Genomic DNA, 21,530 nt, shown 5'->3' with positions numbered 1-21,530 from the left:
AGGACCTCCTGATGGCACTGGTATTTCTGGCCACTGTGTGATACAGAGTGTTGGACTGGATGGGCCTTTGGCCTGATCCAGCACTGGCATCTCTTATGTTCTTATGTTCTTATCCTAAAGGTAAAGGTAAAGGTTCCCTTGCTCGAAAGCCAGTCGAATCCGACTCTAGGGTTGCGGTGCTCATCTCCGTTTCAAAGCCGAAGAGCCAGCGCTGTCCAAAGACGTTTCCGTGGTCATATGGCCGGCATGACTGAACACCAAGGCGCACGGAACGCTGTTACCTTCCCACCAAAGTGGTACCTATTTATCTACTTGCAATTTCTTGCTTTCGAACTGCTAGGTTGGCAGGAGCTGGAACTAGAGACGGGAGCTCACTCCGTCATGCGGCACACTCGGGTCTCGAACTGCTGAACTACCGACCTTCCACAGCCTGCAGTTCAGTGTCTTAACCACTTGAGCCACTGCAGCTCAGTTCTTATCCTAGCCCAGTACAATAACCACTACATCACCGTGGCCCTCCAGAGTCTGAGGCCTACATTTAGGGCTGCCAGCCCTGGGTTGGGAGACTCCTGGAGAAGGGTTGCCAGACCCCCTGGCGGAGATGAGGGTCACCCACTGTCATGGCCCACCTCCCCGCCGCCGATCATCTGGCCAGCCGAAGGGGGCTTACCCCGAAAAAGAGGGAGCTCCATCCAACGTGCAGCAATTTGTCTACGTCGCTGCCCACATGACCTGGAAGTGATGTCATCACATCTGGGACATCGGAGCAATGCTCTGGTATTTGGGTAATTTGGTAGAAGCGAAATTTACCATAGAGCTTTTACCCAAATGCTAGAGCGCTGTCCCAACGTCCTGGGCCTGGTGATGTCACTTCCAGATCACAGGGGCATGTCGCTGCACATCAGATGGGCCTCCCTACTGCTCCCGGTAAGTCCCCCCATTTCCTGCTGGAGGGACCTAGCAAACCTATCCTGGAGATTTGGGGATGGAGCCTGGTTTGGATTTGGGGGAAAGGGGGGGGCTCAGTGGGGTACAATGTCACCCTCCAAAGCAGCCATTAGCTCCAGGGAAACCGCTCTCGGTCGTACGGACACCAGTTGTAATCCCACCTGGAGCCCCAGGCCCCACCTGGAGCAGAGTTGACAGTCTTCAGATGGGCACACAAAAATATATATCACTGCGTACAATAAATATGTCTTTATGGTAGAACAGTTTTATGCTTTATTCTTTGTCTTTTTATATTTTTCAATACTGTTGTCTAAATATTGGTATCAGATATGATCAAAAAATATATTTCACCCAAACAATAAAAAGGTAAAGGTCTCCCTTGCTCGAAAGCCAGTCGAGTCCGACTCTAGGGTTGCGGTGCTCATCTCTGTTTCAAAGCCGAAGAGCCAGCGCTGTCCGAAGACATTTCCGTGGTCATGTGGCCGGCATGACTAAACACCAAGGCGCACGGAACGCTGTTACCTTCCCACCGAAGTGGTACCTATTTATCTACTTGCAATTTCTTGCTTTCGAACTGCTAGGTTGGCAGGAGCTGGAGCCAGAGACGGGAGCTCACTCCATCTTGCGGCACCTGGGTCTCGAACTGCTGAACTACTGACCTTCCACAGCCTGCAGTGCAGCATCTTAACCACTTGAGCCATCGGACCCAAACAATACTCAGAGAAAAATATGTTTCACCCAAACAACACGTCGAGCGCAGGTTTACATTCAGACAGCACCTTGTCAGTATCACTGTCACTAGTCCCACGGGACTCTAGTAATTTACCTTCAGGTGGGGCCTGGAAATCTCCCAGAATTAACAGCAGAACAACAGAGATCGGCTCCCCTGGAGAAAATGGCTGCTTTGGAGGGTGGATTCTATGGTCCCGTACCCGGCTGACGTCCCTCCCCTGTCCAAAATCATCTTCCCCAGGCTCCACCCTTTGGAATAGCCAAATATTTCCAAACCTGGAGTTGGTAACCCTAGTTGCCAACATCGAGGTGGAGCCAGGTGGGGGATTGTGGGGCCAGGTTGCCAAATCCAGGTTGGGAAGCCATAGACTCCACCCTCCAAAGAATCCACCTTATCCAGGGGAACTGGTCCTTGCAGCCTGGAGATAAACTATAACTCTGGAAGGTCCCCAGGTCCCACCTGGAGGCTGGCATCCCTACCTGGAATCCCCCCCAGAATTACAACTGGTCCCCAGACAGCAGAGCTCAGTTCCTCTGGAGAAAACGGCTGCTTCGGAGGGTGGACTCTGTGGCACCACATCCTTGCCAAGCTCACACCCCAGACGCCATTCCTAAATCTCCAGGAAATTTGCAAACCTGGAGTCCACCCGATGCAACACGTCTTTTGTACCTGGGCGGGAGTGGAGGTTAAAATGTCTCAAAAGAGGAAGCCCCCGTTCGAGATCAAAACAGAAGGCTGCTGGCATTTTTTACACCCCGCTAGACTCAGCACAGCAGCTGGTCTTGAATTGGATTAGGCCTCAAGCTGCAGCCCTTATTGTTCTCGGCTTCCCCCCCTTTCCACCCCTCAGACTTACCCATTGCTCTTCTTCGCAGCTGAAAGGACGTAGGAGCGTTCCTTGCGGGCTGTGTGCCTGAGCACACTGCTGGCAGCTTCAGTCCTGCGAGGGAAGGGGAAAGGCAGGTCACAGGCTTCTGACAGGACCACTCCCGACATCAGTGCCCCAGCCGGGGGCCGACTGCTCAGGCTCGAGGGCGAACTAGCCAAGACGGGCAGCCATATGCTTTATTCACACATCAGCCTGCCCCCATTTGTGTCAGGCCCAATAGCTCAGAGTATGTTGGAATGTCTCAGTTTTACAAGTAAAAAGAAAGGCTAAAAAATGTGAGGAGCTGAGCGATGCCATCTCCAGGATGGAAAATGCCTGGAGATTTGGGTGGGTGGAGCCTGAGGAGGGCAGGGTTTGAGGAGGGGAGGGACTGACAATGGGCTATAATGCCACAGCGTCCACTTTCCAAAGTGGCTGTTTTCTCAAGGTGAAATTTCTGTCGCCTGGAGATCAATTGTAATCCCAGGAGATCTCCAGCCACCACCTGGAGGCTGGCAACCAGTGTTCCCTCTAAGCTGAGTTAGTGTGAGCTAGCTCACAGTTTTTTAGCCTCTGGCTCACACATTTTTGTCTTAGCTCAGGAAGGAGGGCTCCAGAGCAACCTAATTTAGGCAGTAGCCAAATCGCCTGCTCACAACTTTAATGCCAGTCGCTCACAAAGTAGAATTTTTGCTCATAGGACTCCATATCTTAGAGGGAGCATTGCTGGCAACCCTAGAGGAGCTGGCCATGGACCGCTTCCCCCCACACACACTTTATCCTCCAGCCTGACTAACTTCTAATTTTTTTGTCTTAGCTCAGGAAGGATGGCTCCAGAGCAAGCTAATTTATGCAGTAGCCAAATCACTTGCTCACAACTTTAATGCCAGTAGCTCACAAAGTAGAATTTTTGCTCATAGGACTCCATATCTTAGAGGGAGCCTTGCTGGCAACCCTAGAGGAGCTGGCCACGGACCGCTTCCCCCCACACACACTTTATGCTCCAGCCTGACTAACTTCTAATGTTAGAACTAGGCTGACAGAAAAGAGCCTGGAAGGAGGGAGGACATAGACGCTGAGGTACAGGGGACCATGCTGAGGGGACCAGATGTCCTCTTCCCCAGAGAGTAGTCCTCTTTTTTGAGGTCTATCCTTAGACAGGTTGAGGTTCTGCTTTTGTCCAGCAAAGTCAGCTGAAGGGGGGGTTTTTTGGTTTGTTTTTAAGGCTGAAGAACCTTTTGTCAATGCTGGCGTGACTGGCGCCGAGCTCCGCTCCAAGCACAGCTGGCCGTGAGTGTGGCGAGTTTAAATATGTTAATTACATGTAAATCTATGCGCGCAAAGTAACGTATGCAGCGTTTGTACAACTGTTGCCCTCTTTTTTGTCTGTGACTTTTTCAGAAGGGACCATACCTAGAGGACCACCCTGAAGAGACAGTGGGACAGAATGTGATGGCTCTGACCCACCCCCACCTACACGTGTCTTTTCCCAACTTGGACACAGTACATAAACTGCATGGGCGTTAGGGTTGCCAGACCCCCTGGCAGATGCGGGGGTCCCCACCACCAGGCCTCGTCCCCCAGCTGCCAGTCAGCTGGCCAGCAGGGGGACTTACCAGGAGAAAGAGGAAGACCCCGGCCATGCAGCTGGTGTCGCACAGGAAGTGACCAATGCTCCCTCTAAGCTGTGGAGTCTTGTGAGCAAAAATTCCGCTTTGTGAGCTAGTGGCATTAAAGTTCCGAGGAAGCAATTTGACTTCTGCATAAATTAGTTCGCTCTGAGCTTCCTTCCTGAGCTAAGACCAAAATGAGTGAGACGGAGGCTAAAAAGCTGTGCGCTAGCTCACACTAACTCAGCTTAGAGGGGACACTGGGAGTGATGTTACGCCAGTGACATCCAGGTGATCCTCTGGTATCTGGGCAAAAACTCTATGGTAGAAACCGTTTTTGCTATAGAGTTTCCCCCCAAATTCCACCCAGACTGCAGTCCTTATCCCTAACGTTTAGATTTCTACATGGAGGAAATTATATAATATGGCAGAGCCTTTCACCATGTGAGCCCCCACCCACACTCTGAATTGATACAGCCCAGATTCAGGGTACAGAAGTAAGCCCATATGGAAGCATTTTGTTCATGGGACTTTCTACCCCAGTAAAATATCAGAGTGGAAAGGGGGAGGGGGAAGAGCTCCTTTCAACCATATTTGACCACATTAATGATTCAGACATTTGCACAGGAGCAGTGACTGTGACCAGATACCTCTTTTGCTGCTCATCTGGAGAAACGGGGGAATCCACGTGAACTGGCACTGTGTCCCGCTTGACATTGTAGGGAGCTCTGGAGCACAGACAGGAAAGGAGAGGCAGGTCAAGGCTAGGTATCTCATCTCTGCAGTAGCCCCCAAACCAGTGATAGGGAGCAAAGTGCATTAAGCAGAGCGTATGACATGACCGGGGCATTCGACAGCTACAAGTATTGACACTGTGCATGTATGTCCAATCCATGCTGGTGGAGATATATGAATTGCATTTTCCACAGGTTCACAGGCCTAGATTATGAGTACCACACGGGTTCTTAGAATGGCTCAACTTTTTCACTTTCCTTTGAAAGATCACGCTGGAGTCAACAGCTGGTAATAGGGCCTGCACATCGTCCACTAACCACTACAATTTCTCTTGCAGTAGTCCTCTCAAGCCCCCAAATGGTTCTTTAACTGCCATGCAATCCCCTGAACTAGTGTTTTCTAGTTCCTAAGAAGGTGAGAATGTCCCTGGTTCAAATCTCACCTCAGGTGAGAAACCCTCTGGCGGCCTGAAGCCAGCCATTGGTTGCATTCAGACATAAGAACAAACCACAATTTGCTGTTACGAGAACATGCCTTGGGAGCCCTCAGTCTCTCTCATTCCACCTTTTGATTTCTCTCAGCAACTGAAGACTTTGCGGTTTAGGGATCTTTGCGTGAAAAATAATAAAAATATTTTTCCCACTGCACCACTAGTTTTCTTCTTTTCTTTGTATTTGTGCTCCCCCCTCCCCCCGCAGTTGTAACAAACCAGAACTTCTCATGGCATCTGAGCCACAAACTACGGCTTGTCTCTTACAAATCAAGATTTCAGACCAGGATTAAATCGCCTACAAACCAGGATTAACTGTATCTTAACCCTGGTTTGTAGTCAAGAAACGAACTTTAGTTTGTGGTTTGGACATGATAGCAAACTATGGTTTTCAGAGACATGATAGCAAACTGTGGTTTGAGAGAAAGAGGCTCATTCTTCTAATGAAAAAGCATAGTGTGTTGTTACATCTGAATGCAGGTACAATCACTGATTAATCTCGGCCTTGGAAGGGCTTTGAGGACTATTTGGTGTATTTTTATCCCACCCTTCCTCTAAGATGTATATTGTTCTCCCTTCTCCATTTTCCCTTCACAACAACCCTGTGTGGTCCATGAGGCTGAGAGAGGAAGCCTAGCCAACAGTCACCCTCCAGCAATCTCCATGATAGTGGGAGGATTTGAACCTGGGTCTTCTGGATCCCAGCCCAGCACTCTAACGATTATACCACGGGGTTATATATCCCGGGGCTATAGGAAGCTGTTTAGGTAAAGGAGAATTATCTCTACTATGTTTGAAGTGCATCTCTCCTTTTTCTTCTCTGAACAAATTTTAAGCCAGGTCCTCAGACTGCTCTTTGAACTCAGAGGATCACGATGAGTAATCTGAGGGCTCTCTGGCATGTGCCTGTTTTGATCCAGGGAGATCGACGCAGCTGCCTAGGGTTCCTTCATTAGTGGGCAGAAAACCCCTCTTGGCACACTCACAGTTTCTTATACTCCTCGGTTGACATCTTGTACCCAGGAGCAGAGCTGGCACTCTTGGCGCTGGAAGCAAAAATACCCAAAGATCGTCAGATATACTCGGGCCACCCACACTGCTTATTGCCTAAAGTTACATCCATCATGTCACGAGCGATCTGGATAGGTTGCCGTTTCAAAGAACTGAGGTCTGGATCACGGCATTACACACTTCCCTGTTTGTCCCATGTCATGGGACGTTCTGGGAGGAAATTCGGCCTGGGTTTCAGAGGGTGGCACTGCTGGTCTGTAGTTGAACAGCTCGATTTGAGTCCAGTAGCAGCTTAGAGGCCAACACAGGGTTGCCAGCTCCAGCCTGGAGATTTGGGGGTGGAGCCTGAGGAGGGTGGGGTTTGGGGAGGGGAGGGGCTTCAGCAAGTACACTGCCATAGAGTCCATTTTCCAAAGCAGCTATTTTCTCCAGGTGAACGGACCTCGATCACCTGGAGATCAGTCGTCGTAATCCCAGGAGATCGCCAGCTAACACCTGGAGGTTGGCAGCCATAGACCAACAAGATTTTGGGGTATAAGCTTTTAAGAATTGTAGCTCCCAGGCTATTTTTGGGCAGGAACGCACAGGAACGGAGTTCCGGCTGGCTCCGGAGTTGGTCACGCCCAGCAGGAACTCATTAGTATAATAGGCCACACCCAACAGCAGAAACTCAATAGGATTGGCTACATTAGGGGTGTGTGGCCTAACATGCAAAGGAGTTACTGCTACAAAAAAAGCCCTGGGTTTTGACAACAAACAAGGTAAACAGAATAAGAAGCAAAAGGTGGGTGTGGCTGGATGACCACACTTCTGGTAACATGGGGGGGGAGCCTAATGTGCTAATGAGATGTGTTGTCAGGGGTGTGCCCTAATAAGCTAATGCGTTTCTGCTGTTGGGTGTGGTCTATTATGCTAATGAGGTCCTGCTGGGCTTTTTCTACAAAAAAAGCCCTGGTAGCTCCCTTTGTCCGATCTTTGTACCTGACAAAGGCAGCTTTGACTCTCAAAAGCTTATATCCCAAAAATCTTGTTGGTCTGTAAGCTGCTACTGGACTCAAACCTAGGTGTTCTAAGTGGGTTGGTTTTCTTTGGAGGAGAGCAAACCGGAAATTTGGGGACCTATACATATTCAAGGGGTGCAGGTGTATCACTCCGTTGTGCCAAACGCAAAAAGGAGTCTAGATGCCCTTGAAAGATTAATCCCAGAGAATAGTCATGGGGTAGTCTGCAGAAGCAGGCAGAGCAAACTAAAAGACGCAAGAGTCTATTGGCACCCCAAAAACAAATGTATACGTTCTAGCAGGGGTCATTTCCTGCGGGAGCGCACAGGAGCGGAGCTCCGGCAGTAAAGAGCCCCCTGCTCCCAGCAGCCCTCAGTCAGAGCAAGAAGCAGCCAGGTAAATTGCAGAGCCCCCCAGTCCAAAACAGTCCAGTGGCACCTTTAAGACCAAGTTTTATTCAGGCACAAGCTCTCCCTCCTCTGCGAGGACAGATCTGCACGTCCCCCCCCCCCAATAGCTAGCAATCCAAAACAATCCAGTGGAGCCTGAGCGGTGGGTGTTGCCTTCTGACACATTTCCGGTGATATCAGGGGGTGTGGCATATGCAAATGTTATGCTAATGCGTTATACTAATGAGCTCCTGCACCTCTTTTTCTACGAATTGACCCCTGTGTTCTGGTATACATTCGGGTGGCCTAGCGCCCACTTCATTAGATGCATCAGGTGGAGTGGCCTGCATTCCATCACTGCACTGAGCCAAGTTTCAAACCTTCCTCCAGCCTAAGGAGTCTTCCCTCCTACTTAAGTGGCTCTGTCTCCAGCAGAAGTAAGAAGAGCCACTTAAGCTTTTTAGCTGGAGGAACTTTCTCCAGCCTCAGGTAGGATACAGTCCTCTATACTTTTCTTAATTACATTTGAATTTTATGTTATTACATTTCCCCCTGTGGTTCCTGCAGTTCATGGCCCTTTGATCCTGCCGTTTCCAACTCCTTTCCCCCTTCAAAAACTCATGGATGTATGTCTGCCTCGTGAGGGCCCATGCATCTGATGAAGTGCAGTGTAGGCTAGTCTGTGAAAGCTTGGCACTGGTGGAAAGTGCCATCAAGTCACAGTTGACTTACGGTGACCCCGTAAGGTTTTCAAGGGGAGAGACACACAGGGGTGGTTGGCCATGGGCTGCCTCTGCATAGCAACCCTGGACTTCCTTTGCTGTCTCCCATCCATCTACTAACCAGGGCTGACCCTGCTCAGCTTCTGAGACCTCATGAGATGGGGCTAGCCTGGGCCAGCCAGGTCAGGGCTCACCACAGAAGCTTAGGGTAGAATAGAAATGGGCAGGGGTCATTTCCTGCAGGAGCGCACAGGAGTGGAGCTCCGGCACTAAAGAGCCCAGGGGGCAGGCACATGCAACAAGCCCCACCCTTTGCTCCCACCATCCCTCAGTCAGAGAAAGAAGCAGCCAGGTAAGTTGCAGAGCTCCCCCTGGTCCAGAACAGTCCAGTGGTACCTTAAAGAACAAGTTTTATTCAGGTACAAGCTCTCCCTCCTCTGCGAGAACAGACCTGCATGCCCCTTCCCCCAATAGCTAGCAATCCAAAACAGTCCAGTGGTGCCTTCTGACAAACGTCCGGTGATGTCAGGAGGTGTGGCATATGCAAATAAGTTATGCTAATGAGTTATGCTAATGAGCTCATGCACCTCTTTTTCTATGAAATGACCCCTGGAAATGGGTGAGTTTGTAAAGTGCCGTGGGGCTCCCGCTTATTTAATTATGGTAGCATAAGCATCCGTTCATCTTTAAGGTGAGACTCCTTCCCACCCACCCTGTATCTTTGTAATATGTGCTTCATTGACAGAGACACAAATGGACTCATGCACACCCTTCACTTTTTAATCAATTCATGTCTCTGTCTCTGATTCTGTCTGTGTTGCATCCAGACTTAAGTTGCAGATTGCCTTTGTGCCTCCCTGCACGCACACATACACACACACACACACACACACACATTGGCTTTCTCCCCTCTCCCAGCTCTGATACCTCCATGAGTAAGAGGGCTACCTGGAAGCGATCTCCCGAAAATCAGCTCCCATTGAGAAAAACATCTGCAGCCATTAAGGAACATAAACTGTTCTGTGGTCAAAAGCCCTAACTCCCCATTGACTGCCACTTTCTTCAGGCTCTGATCGGTCCTTGAATAAGGGAGTTATCAGGATACCATCTCCAGACAATTACCTCCCGTTGAGAAATCACTTACAGGCATTCAGGGACATTCATATTCTGTTGTCAAAGGCCTCCTGACTCCCCACAGTGACAGAACAGCTAGATTCGGATCCAGTCGCAGCTTAGAGACCAACCAGGATATCAGCTTTTGAAAGTCAACACTCCCTTCGTCAGATACCACAGCTTTGACATATTTGACACAGAGAGCTTGGCCTCTCGAAAGTTATATGCAGGGCTTTTTTTGTAGAAAAAGCCCAGCAGGAACTCATTAGCATAATAGGCCACAGCCCTGACAGCACAGCTTATTAGCATATTAGGCCACACAACCATGTTACCAGAAGTGTGGTCATCCAGCCACACCCACCTTTTGCTTCTTATTTTGTTGACATTGTTTGGGCCTTTCTTTGGAGCAGGAACTCCTTTGCATGTTAGGCCACACACCCCTAATGTAATGTGTTTCTGCTCTTGGGTGTGACCTGTTATGCTAATGAGTTCCTGCTGGGCGTGGCCAACTTGGGAGCCAGCCGGAACTCCGTTCCTGTGTGTTCCTGCCCCAAAATAGCCCTGGTTATATGCCAAAAAATCTTCTTGGTCTCTAAGATGCTACTGGACTTCAACCGAGCTGTTCTACTGCAGACCAACATGGCTACCCTCTGAATAGAGTTGCCATCCCCCCTGATGGGGGTGGTTCCCCCCCACTTTCGAGGCCCCCAATCTGCCACTGGCCAGCTGGCTGGCGGGGGGTGCCCCACCTCCGAAGAGCCCCGTCACGCCTGACGTGCCCAGCACAATGACATCACCTGGAGGTGACATCATTGCCCTGGGCACATCGTTTGGAGGACGTTCTAGCATTTGGGTAAAAAAACCCCTCTATGGCCACCATAGAGGTTTTTTACCCAAATGCTAGAGCGTCTCCCAAATGACATCACTTCTGGGTGATGTCATTGCATGTGTGCCAGAAGACCCTGGGAGCCAGGCTGGAGCCCCCTGCTGAGACGAAGGTGAGACCTGGCAACCCTACCTCTGGAATTCAATCACAGCAGTCATTCAGACAGCAATCTCACAACTATAAGGATACCCAAGTACACCAAATACACAAAGCTGCTAACCATCAGGGAGCAGCGCACCAGACTGACCTTTTGTCTGAGCCATTGGAGACTGTGTCTGAAGGAGCACTCGTATCAACAGTCTTGGTAAAAACTCCTCTACAGGGAAGAGAGAAGGTAAATTAACTCCAAGAGACACGTTTCCCATCACAAGCAGGATGCAACCCCTTCCTTGCCCTTTCGAGTTTGGTACATTTACCTGATGAGATAACCGGTAGATGCTGTTGTGTTGTGGGACCTGAATGCAAAACAGAAACAAATGGTTTCCAAAATGGATAAAAAGATAACAGAGGCATTAACAGTGCCTTCCTAAATGGAATTACATCAACAGAAGGGTATGTCTGCTTAGGATGCCCCAGCAAGTCTTTGGACTTCTCCAGACATACAGCTTTGGAGAAATGAATCCACAGGGGCTTCTGAGTTGCTGAAAGAATCCAGATATTCACCTCCAAAAAAGTACTGTTGTTGTAGGATACCTGCATTTTCCAAGTGTTCAAGGAGACATCTTGCATCTCCACTATGATGGTGTTCCATAGACTGGCTACTCACATCTCACAAGCTCCCACTGGACAGTACCCATGCCATCTCCAAATACCTCTATTGTTTTCAGAAAGTTTAATCATTACATTTTATTCTCAATACTCATAGTAAGAACTTTGTTAGAGCATGAACTGTTTGTACTGAAGAGTAAGAGGGCTCAGAGGTTAAGTCACTGAGTTGCAGACCGGAAGGTCTGTAGCTCAGCAGTTCGAGACCCGAGTGCCGTGTGACGGAGTGAGCTCCCGTCTCTGGCCCCAGCTCCTGCCAACCTAGCAGTTCGAGAGCAAGACATTGCAAGTAGATAAACAGGTACCACTTCAGTGGGAAGGTAACAGCGTTCCATGAGCCTTGGCGTTGAGTCATGCCGGCCACATGACCACGGAGAAGTCTTCGGACAGTGCCGGCTCTTTGGCTTGGAAACGGAGATGAGCATAGCCCCCTAGAGTCGGATTCGACTGGCTTTCAAGCAAGGGAAACCTTTACCTTTATTGCCACTTTTTTTAAAAAAAGAAGCTGTGTACAACTATAAGATCCCCAGCGTCCCTGAATTTCAGGACTACTTTTGATTGTTCTTTATAGACTGTGCGCTGCTTCTTATCAGTGTTGAAGCATAGCCACTGCAATTCTTTTGTCTCTGTTTTAGAAGGGAAATGTGCTAAGCACATGCACACTTACCCCTCTTTCAGCAAGGCTTGTGCCTCACCCTGTCTACAGTCTAGACCATAAAGTGTGGTGGTTTTTTTGTGTGCCTGCCTACAAAACTTTCAATGGAACCTGGCCACACTTCGATGAATTGCCTAGCCGGGGGAACTTCCATAGGAGGAAGAGACTGCGGGGCACTGTGAAGATTCTTCATATGCCAAAGACTGAAGACCGGTCCACTTTGTCATGCAATGACTTATTACATTTTGGCCAACTTGCTTATCAAGACATGGGGAAAAAAATACATATCGGTGGTCTCAGCGGCGAATAACAATAAGCACAGACTGAAATGCCCTGATACAATACGCAAAGCCAAACAATACTTTAGATATAAGGAGGTTTTCTCCCCCCCCCCCTTTTTAAGCTGTAGTGTGTTTCTGGCAATGAAAAGGGCAACTTACTTTTTGGGAGGTTTGCTGGCCACCGGTAATGGTTGTTCGGCTTGAGCAGCCAGCTCTTCAAAGACTGCCCTGGGAGAACAGGAGAGCAATACCATCAGGATAAGGATATTAACATGAGGGCAGGATATGCATCGCAAGTGCATGGCAGAAAGGGAATGCTGTGGTGCTGCGTCAAGAGATAAACTTTTCAGATAAACTTTTCAATAACCAGCCTTTGATGGCTGGAAGGTTGTGGGGCTATTGGCTGCTGAACAGAGCATATGAACACCTGGCTACCGAGCTCAGCCCAGCCTCCTCCGACAGGTAAGCCATCACCCAAGGGCTTGTGCATAGGCTTTTCCCAGCCCTGCTACATGAGAAAGAGACCTCGGGGATTGAAACTGAGGCCTTCTGCATCCAAAGCAGATACTCTGCCACTGAGTGATGGCCGTCCTGTGCCTCAGTGGGGCAGGAGAAAGCTTTGTTGCATGACGGATAACCTGGTGTGTAGGTATGCGTGTTATGTTTTCCTTCTTGAACAATGAGAAAGAAATCAAAGGCCATTAAATAAGCATTAGGCTATGCAGAAGCTTAGAGAACATAATCCCTTCACGGCACACGGCATCATAACATTCCCATTAAAATAGGGAACATTCCAATCCGGAGAGCTCTTTTGATAAATATGTAGTCCAGAAGCGCAGAGTAGAAAAGCACAAAGGGCCCAGAGCAAACCCCTGGGCTGGTTCTGATTTTGCGTCTAGAAAAGGGAACACAGATCTTGACAACTGTCTAATACCATCCTACTCCTCAAAAAGCAAACAAACAGGACTAGAGGATTGGTAGACATCTGCTATCACACCCCATATCTAGCATCACGAACGGATAGATCTCTTCCAATCATGAATGAGGTGAGGTCCACGAGATGCCCACAATCACCTGTGATTTAGAGGCGAAACTTTGGTTGAGACAGGCGATCTCTGGTTGGTCTTCCTGCTCCTTAAAGGTGAATGCCTGATAGGAGGGGGGAGGGGAGAAGAGAGATAAAAGAAAGATATCAGCGCAATAACAAACCTGGTCAGATACACTTTGCTCTTGTTGAGTTGGGCACCAACATTCCTGGTAAACAAGCCTTGTTCGTGTGGCATGAGAGTTTGGAGACCAACAGAATTTGAGTTAGTTACTTGGCTTGAAGGGTTCTATCTGGCTATTTATTTATTTATATAGTCAATATATATTTATATGGTCAAGATACCCTCAATCTAAGGGTAAAAACAGATAAAAACTCAGGAAGTTCCATAAGCAGCTCTTCCCAGCATATTTTGGAACTCAGTTATAATCACCCAAAGAGTGATTAACACATGGAATTCACTGCCACAGGAGGTAGTGGCAGCTACAAGCGTGGACGGCTTCAAGAGGGAATTGGATATGGAGCAGAGGTCCATCAGTGGCTATTAGCCACAAGGTATTGATAGGAACTCTCAGTCTGGGGCAAGTGATGCTCTGTATTCTTGGTGCTTGGGAGGGGGGGCAACAGTGGGAGTGCTTCTAGTGTCCTGGCCCCACTGCTGGACCTCCTGATGGCACCTGGTATTTTTGGCCACTGTGTGTCAGAGTGTTGGACTGGATGGGCCATTGGCCCGCTCCAACATTGACTTCTCTTATGTTCTCTTGTGGTCTTATGTTGTGTTGAAGTTAAGGTGTTGAACTAGGACCTGGGAGACCCGGGTGTGAAATCCCCACCCTACCATGAAACTCACTGAGTGGCCATGGGCCAATCATTCTCTCCCAGCCTCTCCTACCACACAGGGTTGTTGTGTGGATAAAATGTGGAAGAAAGAAATGTGTACCCTACTCTGAGTTCCTGGAATCATACCAGATATACCAATACATGGTCCCAAGTCAGACCTAGGACCTGGGAGACCCGGGTGTGAAATCCCCACCCTACCATGAAGCTCACTGAGTGGCCATGGACCAATCATTCTCTCCCAGCCTCTCCTACCACACAGGGTTGTTGTGTGGATAAAATGTGAAGAAAGAAATGTGTGCCCTACTCTGAGTTCCTAGAAACATACCAGATATACCAATACATGATCCCAAGTCAGATTGGGGTCGCATGGGGAAGTATGTCACCCTTTTACCTCCATGGGTTCACAAATCAAAACCGGTCTACTCATGCTGTTTTAGTCCTTAAAAATGTAAAACATGAGCACCTTCTCTTTTTTTCCCCTTTAAAAAGTTAATCGTGCGCAGGATGGGTGAATCTGATCAGCAAAATCATGTGGGGGTGGAAGGGCTAAACCATTTTGAATTGGGTCTATGAGCAACTGTGATTTGCCTTGAGAAGACTGGGGGTCCTCTCAACCTTGTTGAGTCTGTGGGCACACTGAGAATTTTGAGAGAGGGTAGGGGGTGCTACCCACAAAATGGCTGCCACGGGAGCTTGGGGCTAATTACAAAATGGCCGCTATGGGAGGCTGCTATAAAAATGCTGGGAGCCTCCAATCCACGCATCACTCTGTTTTTTGGATAGGTGCTCCCAGCTGCCCCCGATGTGAGGGGCTGGAGGAAAGTTAGGATGGTGGAGGAAAGTTGGGCTGGAGGAAAGGTGGAGGAAAGTTAGGATTGGTTCTGTGGTTTGGGAAGGAGGCGCTTTATGGAAGAAGCAAGTGAATGCCAGAAAACACATCAGAGAACACCATGCTGGGGACCACCGGACAAGACGATCAGTGATCTCCGGCACGTCCAGTATGACCCTAAGAGCAATTTGAACAGGTGAGTGAGTGGGGAGTCCATGATCCTGGCAAAGCCTGTGCTTTCAGAGAACTGTCTTCATTGCTTCAGATGGTCAATGGCATGCCAATATCTTCCAGAAGTTATTGTCTGGCGAGTCACTGCTTTCTTTTGTAAGCAGGGCTGTTTGTATACCATGGCAGCACACACAACGCAAGGTATGCTATTTGTTCCCTTGAGAACTTTTCTTTGCAATGTCGGAGGAGATGGAGATGTTATCACTGGGCAGCTTCTCAAGGGATAGAGCCCCAGTTGTGGCAGACAGAGCCACAGTCATGGGTGTAAATCCTGTTGAGTGGATCAGGCAGCTGGATGCTTCTACTCACAATGGACTATGATTCTTCTCCTCCTCTGAGTCTGACTTCTTCTGGATCCAGCTCTTGTCGTTTCTAAGTGTCGTCTTCACTTTCATCTGGGTGAGAATCTTTTTCCGGTCTTCCTCGCTGGGTACAGTGGTGCCATCTATCGAATGGACAAAGGAGAAGTTGTGGACAGCTACCCTGTTTCCCCGAAAATAAGACCTACCCCAAAAATAAACCCTAGCAGGATTTCTATGCATTTGTGGTATAAGCCCTAGTGTGTCTTCTTGAGAAAAAATAAATATAAGACAGTGTCTTATTTTCGTGGAAACACGGGTAGTTCAACAAGCTATTTTGTTGCCCTTGAAAGCATAACAACCCAGAACAAGATCCCTGCTGGATCAGACCAAAGGCACTTTGCGTCCTGTATTCTGTTTCCAACATGACAAGCCAGGAAGCCTACAAGTGATCATCCTATTCCACTTTTTGCTGTCCAGCATCTGCTTATTTGGAAGCAGGCTGCCTCTAAGGAGGTTCCATTTAGCGGCTGTGGGTGGGGAATCTTCTGTGAATGTGCCAAACTTCCTTTTAAAGCTGTCTAAGGCAGGGGCCATCTCTACCACTTCATGTGGCTGCAAAGTCCACAAGCTAATTCTGCACTTTGTGAAGAAGTTACTTCATTTCGTGTGCACCGCATCCAGGGGTCATTTCTTGCAGGAGCGCACAGGAGCGGAGCTCCGGCAGTAAAGAGCCCAGGGGGTGGGCACATGCAACAAGCCCCACCCCCTGCTCCCAGCAGCCCTCAGTGAGAGCAAGAAGCAGCCAGGTAAGTTTTAGAGCTCCCCCCACCCCCCATCCCGGTCCAAAACAGTCCAGTGGCACCTTTAAGACCAAGTTTTATTCAGGTACAAGCTCTCCCTCCTCTGTGAGGACAGATCTGCATGTCCCCCCCCAGTAGCTAGCAATCCAAAACAGTCCAGTGGAGCCTGAGCGGTGGGTGTTGCCTTCTGACACACTTCTGGTGATGTCGGGGGTGTAGCATATGCAAATAAGTTATGCTAATGAGTTATGCTAATGAGCTCCTGCACCTCTTTTCCTATGAAATTACCCCTGCCTGCATCTACTGTTTGTGATTTCACTGAACGATCCTAGCATTAGCAGAGAGAAGAGAGAGAAGCCTGGGTTCAGGTCTTGGGTTCAGATCCCACCTCCATCATGGATTCATCACACGCCCTTGGGGAAATCACCCTCTCTCCCTGTTTAGGGTGAACATTACATGCATCATGTTACCGAGCATAAGCCCAGCAGCCTCCTGGGGCAGGGGGACTTTTTATACTACTCCAGACCCAGTAAGGCACCAACATGACCCAGAGGACTGGCAGGGGAGGAGCTTTATCCATCACTGCCCTCCCCACACCTCCACCAGCCATTCTTACTGGCCCCCAGTGTGATGCAGTGGTAAGAATGCTGAACTAGGACTCCGAAGATCTGGGTTGAGGTCTCCACTCCATGATGCCCACTGGACTACCTTAAGCTGGTCATTCTCTCTCGGCTCCATCTACCTCATAAGGTTGCTGCAAGGAACAAAGTTGGACCATCCCATCTAGCTATTACCACTGAGGTCCTTCAAAGAAGGACAGGATATGAATAAATGCTGGAAGTTCCATTTAGACACAGGAATGTTGCATTGATTCTAAACCCAGTCTTATGTTAATGATCAACTTTGCCAAGATCAATACATCTACCTCTTTGAGGAGGTCTCCCCCCCAAGAGCATCCATAACTTGGAATGTTAATAACGTAAGTGTTTGCAAGCAAATGTGAGCTAGAACTATCCATTTGTCTAAGCTTCAGGGCTGCTTTTCTCCTAGCACCTTTCCTGGACAGATGTGTTCCACTTACCCATGCACTTTTCAAAATGTTCCAAAATGCCAGCTATTACAGTCAAATGCAATTAGGCAAATTCCCTTAGTACAAAATATGTCTGATCCCTGGTTGTTGGTGCCAAAGCAAGGCTCGACAGAGGAGACAGAGAACTTGCTCTGACCTAATTGCAGGCTTGTGCTGTCTCAATTTGCCTAGGGACTGTACAGGAAAAGGAGAGCGGGTTTAACCCTTTGGCCTTCACTGGGTTTTGCTATTGAAACTGGCTCAAACCACCACCACCCACTCTACTATTCATTTTTTAAAAGAGAAAAGACAAATCCTTTAAAAGCATACATTCCCCCCATTAAATCTCAGTGGAAGCCAAAGGGTTAAACTCCCTTCACAGGAATCCAAGGCAAACTGAGGATGCAGGAGCCTGCAGTTTAAATGAGGGTGTCACCTTCAGCGGTCTGTCAAAGGATCGCCAACAGAATAGCCAAGGGTGATCCGGAGATGTCTTCTCCTGCAAGGGCGAGGTCAGTGCTTTGTGCGTGAGAAAAAGAAAGTCCGGGGAATCTGAATCCAGACTCAGAGACTGACTACCCACAACACAGGACAGCTTTGCTCTGTCTTTTGAGAATTCTGGAGATTTCCTCACACTAGCAAGAGACAGACATTACGCTTGTTTTGTTTTGGACCGTCAAGTCCACGCTGACTTGTGGAGACCCCTCATGAGGTTTTCGAGGCAAGAGATGCTCAGAGGTCATCTGCCATTGCCTGCCTCCGTCTTCCTCAGTGGTCTCCCATCCAAATGCTTACCAGGGCTGACCATGCTTAGCTTCTGAGATCTAATGAAAACAGCCTAGACTAGGCTATCTGGGTCAGGGCAGACATTACACACACACACACACACTCCCCTATCTCAGCCCTATCTATTTCCTTAGAGGCTAATTCTCCACAGAAGTGGGAAGAGCTGGAGGAATCTCTCTGCTTTATGTACTCTTAAAGCAAGCAGATCCTGCCAAGACTGCACAAGTCTCCTGAGCTCTATCATCTTCCCGCTTGTTGTACTATTCTCGGATTTCCTTGCCACTCGGGGACATGGGGAACTCTCAACAATATCCATTACCTTTCATAGAGCTGAGGGACAGCATGGTGGGTCAGTGGGTTCCTTTCGCTTCCACTTCCAAAGTTTTCAGCAGCAGGTACAGCTGGGGAGGAAAGAAAGACGTTTATTTATTTTATTTATTTATTTTCATTGCATTTATACCCCGCCCTTCCCGCAAACGGGCTCAGGGCGGCTTACACGAGCACAAAGTGCATATATATATATATATATAAATTATACAATATATAAAATGGATAAAAGCAATTAAAAATGCAATTCTATCAGGATGCAAGAAAAGAGAAGAGAGAACTCCCGCATTTTGCGTAGCAGAGGAGAAGACTAGGGCCACAATCGGGTGTTACACAGTCCTCCGGCGGTGCCACTCTATGGAGGAGTGGTGGTGGTAATAGCCGTGGCAGAAGAGCTCCATCTTACAGGCCCTGCGGAACTGCAAAATGTCCCGCAGCAGGGCCCTGATCTCCTCCGGGAGCTCGTTCCACCAGACAGGAGCCGCCACTGAAAAGGACCTGGCCCTCGTTGTTGCAAGCCTGCCTGGCCTCCTTAGGGCCCGGGGTCACCAGCCAGTGTTGTGACCCCGACCAAAGTGCTCTTTGGGGAATATGTGGGGAAATGCGGTCCCTCAGGTATGTCGGACCCAGGCCATGTAGGGCTTTAAAGGTAAGCACCAGCACTTTGAAGCGAATCCGGTATGCTATAGGGAGCCAGTGCAGCGCTTTCAGCATAGGTCGGGTGTGCTCCCACCTAGGGGCGCCCATCAACAACCTGGCCATTCAAGTTATTAGTGGAATTAGGAACATCACCCGGGGGAAGCAGACGTAGCACCCATATTCCCAGGGGATTTGCTAAGGGGACTTTGCTTGGGGCCCTTCTATTCTTCACTGGATAGTCATCGCTCAGAAGGACATGTGTTGGATGGTTTGGTCCCCAATGGTATGGCTGCATAATAGAGAGGGCAGAGGCGAATTGCCCCAGGACTGAAGTAGGCTTCTGCAGTATGCACTAGGTTTATTAAAACATTAGGTTTCTTAATGTAGGTCCCTCCCTGATTAGAGCAGCAGCATCTTGACAATATCAAACAGGACTCTGGCGACACCATACGAAATTCATTCCATCATAAGCTTTCTTTGGTTAGGGCTCACTTCATCAGGCGCATTGAAGTGCAAATCCATCAATCTAATTTTATGTACACCACGGAAAGGTGGTGGGGAGGATGTTACAAAGAGAGGCCAGTTCAAAACAAGATCCAGTTCAAAGAATAGTCAGCTCACTTAGCATGGGCGTGAGACGCTCCCCACTGTTATTAGATAGGCAAAATGTAAAATATAGGGTGCAAGGACGGAAATGATAAGCATACCAATAACTGTGTCTGCAGCTTGGTTGGGGCAGGAGAGGGGAGGAAGGGACGGGACGTGTGCACTTAAACATGAAGCCAGCATTGAAATAATGCATTTGGAATGAAATAATGTTTGCAGGTCACAGGCAGTGCCTGGTAGACTCTGGAGACTGCATGGCAATCAGTCGTGGTGTTGACACAGGACCTCCATGTTCAGAGACATGATCCCTCTGAATACCAGTGGGGTTGGGTGGGCACCTGTACAGGATTTGGCACCTGTACAGGATTTGGCACCTGTACTGCTGCTGTGAGCCTCCAGGGCAGGTGATGGGGGTCGAAAGTGATGTCAAGTCACAGCCAATTGATGGCGGTCCCAGAGGGTTTTCAAGCCGAGAGGCATTCAGAGGTGGTTTGCCATTCACCGCCTGACTCTGTGTAGCAACCCAGAGTATCTTGGTGGTCTCCCATCCAAGGATTGACCAAGGTCGGCCCTGCTTAGCTTCTAAAATCTGATGAGATTGGGCTAGACTGGGATATCCAAGTCAGGAAGATACAGGACTAGATGAATGACTCACCTACTCCAGAATAAACTCTTTTTCTGTTCTTTGTACATATCTTGTCTGAGAGTCCCCAGATCCTAACTGTGTTAGTTTCAGATGGGTGGGTAACCATGTTGGTCAGTAGAAGAAGAGTGAGATTTGAGTCCCGTAGCTCCTCGAAGCTCACTTTTTCAGAACAAAGGGAGTTTGGACTCTTGAAAGCTTATACCTTGGACCAAGACTGTTGGTCTTTAAGGTGCTACTGGACTCAAGATCCTAGCTATGGCACTGATGTCTCATGTTTGGCCATGGGACCTTCTATGCACAAAGCTGACATATTGTGGGCAATACTTTGCAGAATTGCATATGGTTGTTGTTGGGTTTGTTGTTGTTTTTTGCCTAGGAAGTGGTTACTTACAAAAATGCCATTTTCTTTTTTTTTTCTTTTTTTTTAAAAAAACACATTTTTATTGCTACTCGTAGTTTTAGTTTGTTCCCATCCCCAAACCCTATAGGTGTGTAGTTCAGAAAAGCAAAAAAAATTGCCATTTTCCTGAACAACCCTGTAAAATGCAAGCCCGGTTGCCCAAAGAATTCCTGGCTGAGCTGAAATCTGAACCAAGGAGTTCTCTGCATGTAGTTGTTGTTAGACAGGATGGTGAGATCAGACAATCTGTGATTTTGTAGGTCAGACCCTGCATTGTGAATGGTCATTCATTCCAGCTGACCGTCACTATTTGTGGCCTCAGTTTTCTGGGCTCTGTCCCTGTAAACCACTGTCCCCATTTTTGCCTTGTTGAGAAATGCCTTGTTAAAAATGTGAACGTGCGCTCCTAGAGGTGTCGTTCTCTCTCTGGAATGTGGCGCTGATGCATCATCCCTACTGTCAATTTGTGCGCATAAAGACGAAAACCTCCTACAGTACAGGGCCAGCTGTTTCACACAATGACGTGACAGAGCTGTACTCTGAAATGTTGCCTTACCTGTTACAAGACAATGATGTTTTTCTCATAGGTCTCTAAACAAAAGAACACACACTGTCCTGGCTTTGAAATCAGTGGGTGGCTGAATGCAGAATACAGCACACTAGGGGTCATTTCCTGCAGGAGCGCACAGGAGCGGAGCTCCGGCAGTAAAGAGCCCAGGGGGCAGGCACATGCAACAAGCCCCACCCCCTTCTCCCAGCAGCCCTCAGTCAGAGCAAGAAGCAGCCAGGTAAGTTGCAGAGCC

At 48.6% G+C, this 21,530-nt stretch overlaps 1 protein-coding gene across 1 annotated transcript in view; it reads right to left on the bottom strand.

Annotated features, from left to right (window-relative positions):
* Window positions 1–2,533: 2,533 nt before the first annotated feature.
* Window positions 2,534–21,530, bottom strand: part of ZNF185 (zinc finger protein 185 (LIM domain)) — a 49,634-nt gene continuing 30,637 nt past the window's right edge. The window contains exons 2-10 of the mRNA XM_015420489.1: window positions 18,429–18,510; window positions 15,462–15,597; window positions 13,282–13,356; window positions 12,367–12,435; window positions 10,923–10,961; window positions 10,754–10,822; window positions 6,371–6,430; window positions 4,810–4,887; window positions 2,534–2,621 (exon numbers count right to left, since the gene is read on the bottom strand). Coding sequence (XP_015275975.1) covers window positions 2,534–2,621; window positions 4,810–4,887; window positions 6,371–6,430; window positions 10,754–10,822; window positions 10,923–10,961; window positions 12,367–12,435; window positions 13,282–13,356; window positions 15,462–15,597; window positions 18,429–18,453 — 639 coding nt within the window. The 5' untranslated portion in view covers window positions 18,454–18,510. The remainder of the gene's footprint in view (window positions 2,622–4,809; window positions 4,888–6,370; window positions 6,431–10,753; window positions 10,823–10,922; window positions 10,962–12,366; window positions 12,436–13,281; window positions 13,357–15,461; window positions 15,598–18,428; window positions 18,511–21,530) is intronic.

Source organism: Gekko japonicus, unplaced genomic scaffold (assembly GCF_001447785.1).
Source record: "Gekko japonicus isolate JY-2015 unplaced genomic scaffold, Gekko_japonicus_V1.1 scaffold507, whole genome shotgun sequence".
In the NCBI taxonomy this organism is placed as follows: domain Eukaryota; kingdom Metazoa; phylum Chordata; class Lepidosauria; order Squamata; family Gekkonidae; genus Gekko; species Gekko japonicus.
The sequence above is the reverse complement of the archived record's forward strand: the minus strand, read 5'-3'. Positions and strand labels throughout refer to the sequence as shown.